Source organism: Etheostoma spectabile, chromosome 5 (assembly GCF_008692095.1).
Source record: "Etheostoma spectabile isolate EspeVRDwgs_2016 chromosome 5, UIUC_Espe_1.0, whole genome shotgun sequence".
Taxonomy (NCBI): domain Eukaryota; kingdom Metazoa; phylum Chordata; class Actinopteri; order Perciformes; family Percidae; genus Etheostoma; species Etheostoma spectabile.
Window position 1 is genome coordinate 37950178 of NC_045737.1, and position 2817 is coordinate 37952994.

Sequence of the window (2817 nt, forward strand, 5' to 3'; positions counted from 1 at the left end):
TACTCTGTTCGGGTCTCTTCTTATTGTCGTCTCTAGTTCTGTTGTTCGGGTCTCCCTCTCTCTGTCTTTCCCTCTCTGGCTTTCTCTCCTCTCTCTCTCTCTCTCTCTCTCTCTCTCTCTCTCTCTCTCTCTCTCTCTGTCTTTCCCTCTGTGTCTCTCTCTGTGTCTCTCTCTGTCTCTCTCTCAGGGAGGAATCTCCAACATCCTGGAGGAGCTGGTGGTGCAGCCTCTGCTCGTGTCCATCAGTGCTCTGACCCTCTCCACCGAGACGGTTCGCAGCATCCTGAAGATCGACGACGTGGTACGACTCGCGCCATCTGACACTCTGGCTTCAGTTTGATTAAAATGAATTATTTTCAGCCAGCTGCTCTGAGCTCATTGTTGAGTCTGACGTCTGTTTTGTCTCGTTACAGGTGAACACCCGATAAGTCGAGCGTGTCCCGTGAGTTCTGTCCACTAAGCCTGCTCGTACCGCGAGGGATCCGAGGACTCTGTCAACGTCGGTCCGTGTGGATTTCCGCTCTAGTTGTTACGTTGCATAATTTAATAAAAAGGCTTGTTGTTGTTTTTGTTGACACTCCAGCTGTTGCCTGCGTGATTCTTTTGTCCCAATTTTGATGGTCCTCATGCTCTTTCAGAGGATTTTAAACACCTTAAAGAATGCACTTTCCTCTTTTCCATATGGATTTATATTTCGGTTCAGATAAAACATTATTCCTTGTGTTACATGTGACAGTTTTTAGGCCATTTGCTCAAAATTATTGTATATTGATGAAATCCCCGATTTTTGGCAAATGTCTGAGTCGCAAACCTAAACACACGAGTAAAATTAAAAATGCCCCACAGGATTTTTTTTTTTTTAAATAAACTAAACAAATATATTAGACAAAATAACACAGATCAAATAGCCTATGCCTCAAAATTTGAATTTAAATTTTATGATGTTTTCTTTAGTGGTCTCCAGTGGAAATCAAAGTCAAAAGAAAAGCACTTGAGCGATATATTGTGCTTTTATTTTGAATGGAACTCACATCTTTCAGTTTCCTGTTACCCTCCGTCATTTCCTTCCCAACCAAGCGGCTCCGTTGCTAAGGAGAACACCTGCTGCCTAGTTACCGACGCTTCAAGACAGGGACAGCGACTGTTGACCGTAGGTTTATCCCAAAATACCGGGTTTTTTTAACGGGTTTTTGTAACAACTGAAACTACACCGCCAGTAGGTCTATCCCAGAATACCGGGGTTTTGTAACAATTGAAGCTATAACCGCCATTAGGTCTATATCCCAGAATACCGGGTGTTTTGTAACAACTGAAACTTTACCGTAATGGCGAACCCCCACCGCACCAACGTTTTGGTTACGTCGTGTCTGAAGACGCCGGTTGACCCGCACACCAAGACGCCGTTAGCGTCCTACGAGCGGGAGAGAGTGCTGCCGTACTCGGATAAAGTTCAGGACAACCGGTGGACACGAGAAGAGAGGTAACGTTAAGACGGTTCAACACATCACATTACTGCTAGTAATAATCAAACTCCGATCCAAAAGAGTTCGATCCAAGACAAGACCGAGTCCAAAAAGGTTCGGTCTGAGTCAGAAAGTCCAAGACCGGACTAGTCTAGACCAGTCCAAAGAGGTTTGAGTCAGACAAGACAGAGTCCAAAAAGGTTCGAGTTGAGCGTAAGTGAAGTCCAAGACCAGACTAGTCAGTCCGAGTAAAGACGAGTCCAAAGAGTGTTTGAGTGCCAAGACAAGACCGGTCCAAAAAGGTTAGATCGAGTCAAGTAAAGTCCAAGACCAGGACTAGTCAGTCCCGAGAGAAGACCGGGTCCAAAGCGGTTCAAGTCTAAGAACAGACACGAGTCCAAAAAGGTTCGAGTCTGAGTCAAGTAAAGTCCAGACCAGGACTGTCGGAGCTCGAGTAAAGACCGAGTCCAAAGAGTTCAAGTCCAGGACAAGACCGAGTCCAAAAAGTTTCGAGTCTGAGTCAAGTAAAGTTCCAAGACCAGGACTAGTCGAGACCGAGTCCAAAGAGGTCAAGTCCAAGACAAGACGAGTCCAAAAAGGTTAGAGTCTGGAGTCAAGTAAAGTCCAAGACCAGACTAGTCGAGTCAGGAAAGACACGAGTCCAAAGAGGGTTCAAGTCCAGACAGACTGAGTCCAAAAGGTTTGAGTCTGAGTCAAGTAAGTCCAAGACCAGGACTAGTTCGAGTCCGAGTAAAGACGAGTCCCAATGGTTCAAGTCCAAGACGTAGACAGAGTACACAAAAGGGTGTCTGAGTCAAGTACAAGTCCAAGACCAGGACTAGTCGAGTCGAGTAAAGACCGAGTCCAAAGAGGTTCCAGTCCAAGACGAGACCAGTGTCCAAAAGGTTTGAGTCTGAGTCAAGCCAAGTCCAAAGAACGGGATAGTCGAGTCCGAGTAAAGACCGAGTCCAAAGAGGGGGTGACCGAGTCTGAGTCAAGTAAGTCCAAGGACCAGGGACTAGTCGAGTGTCCGAGAGTAAGACCGAGTCCAAAGAGGTTCAGTCCAAGACAGACATGCCAAAAGGTTCTGGTCTGATCAAGTAGTCCAAGACCAGGACTAGTCGAGTCCGAGTAAAGCCGAGTCCAAAAGGTTCAAGTCCAAGACAAGACCGAGTCCAAAAAGGTTTAAGTCTGAGTCAAGTAAAGTCCAAGACCAGGACTAGTCGAGTCCGAGTAAAGACCGAGTCCAAAGAGGTTCAAGTCCAAGACGAGACCGTGTCCAAAAAGGTTTGAGTCTGAGTCAAGACAAGTCCAAGACCGGGACTAGTCGAGTCCGAGTAAAGACCGAGTCCAA

The 2817-nt window shown here is 46.4% G+C and overlaps 2 protein-coding genes across 5 annotated transcripts in view; both read left to right on the forward strand.

Annotated features, from left to right (window-relative positions):
- Positions 1-582, forward strand: part of cct4 (chaperonin containing TCP1, subunit 4 (delta)) — a 29843-nt gene extending 29261 nt beyond the window's left edge. Inside the window, exons 12-13 of the mRNA XM_032515271.1 lie at positions 188-301; positions 414-582. Of these exons, the coding sequence (XP_032371162.1) occupies positions 188-301; positions 414-428 (129 nt within the window). The 3' untranslated portion in view covers positions 429-582. The remainder of the gene's footprint in view (positions 1-187; positions 302-413) is intronic.
- Positions 583-1051: 469 nt separating this feature from the next.
- Positions 1052-2817, forward strand: part of fam161a (FAM161 centrosomal protein A) — a 19194-nt gene continuing 17428 nt past the window's right edge. For 2 of the 4 annotated variants that reach the window (XM_032515264.1, XM_032515265.1), the window contains exon 1: positions 1053-1446. In XM_032515264.1, the coding sequence (XP_032371155.1) occupies positions 1326-1446 (121 nt within the window). In that variant the 5' untranslated portion in view covers positions 1053-1325. Of the gene's footprint in view, positions 1447-2817 lie in introns of all 4 variants that reach the window. The other 2 variants (XM_032515266.1, XM_032515267.1) reach the window with 2 other exon arrangements.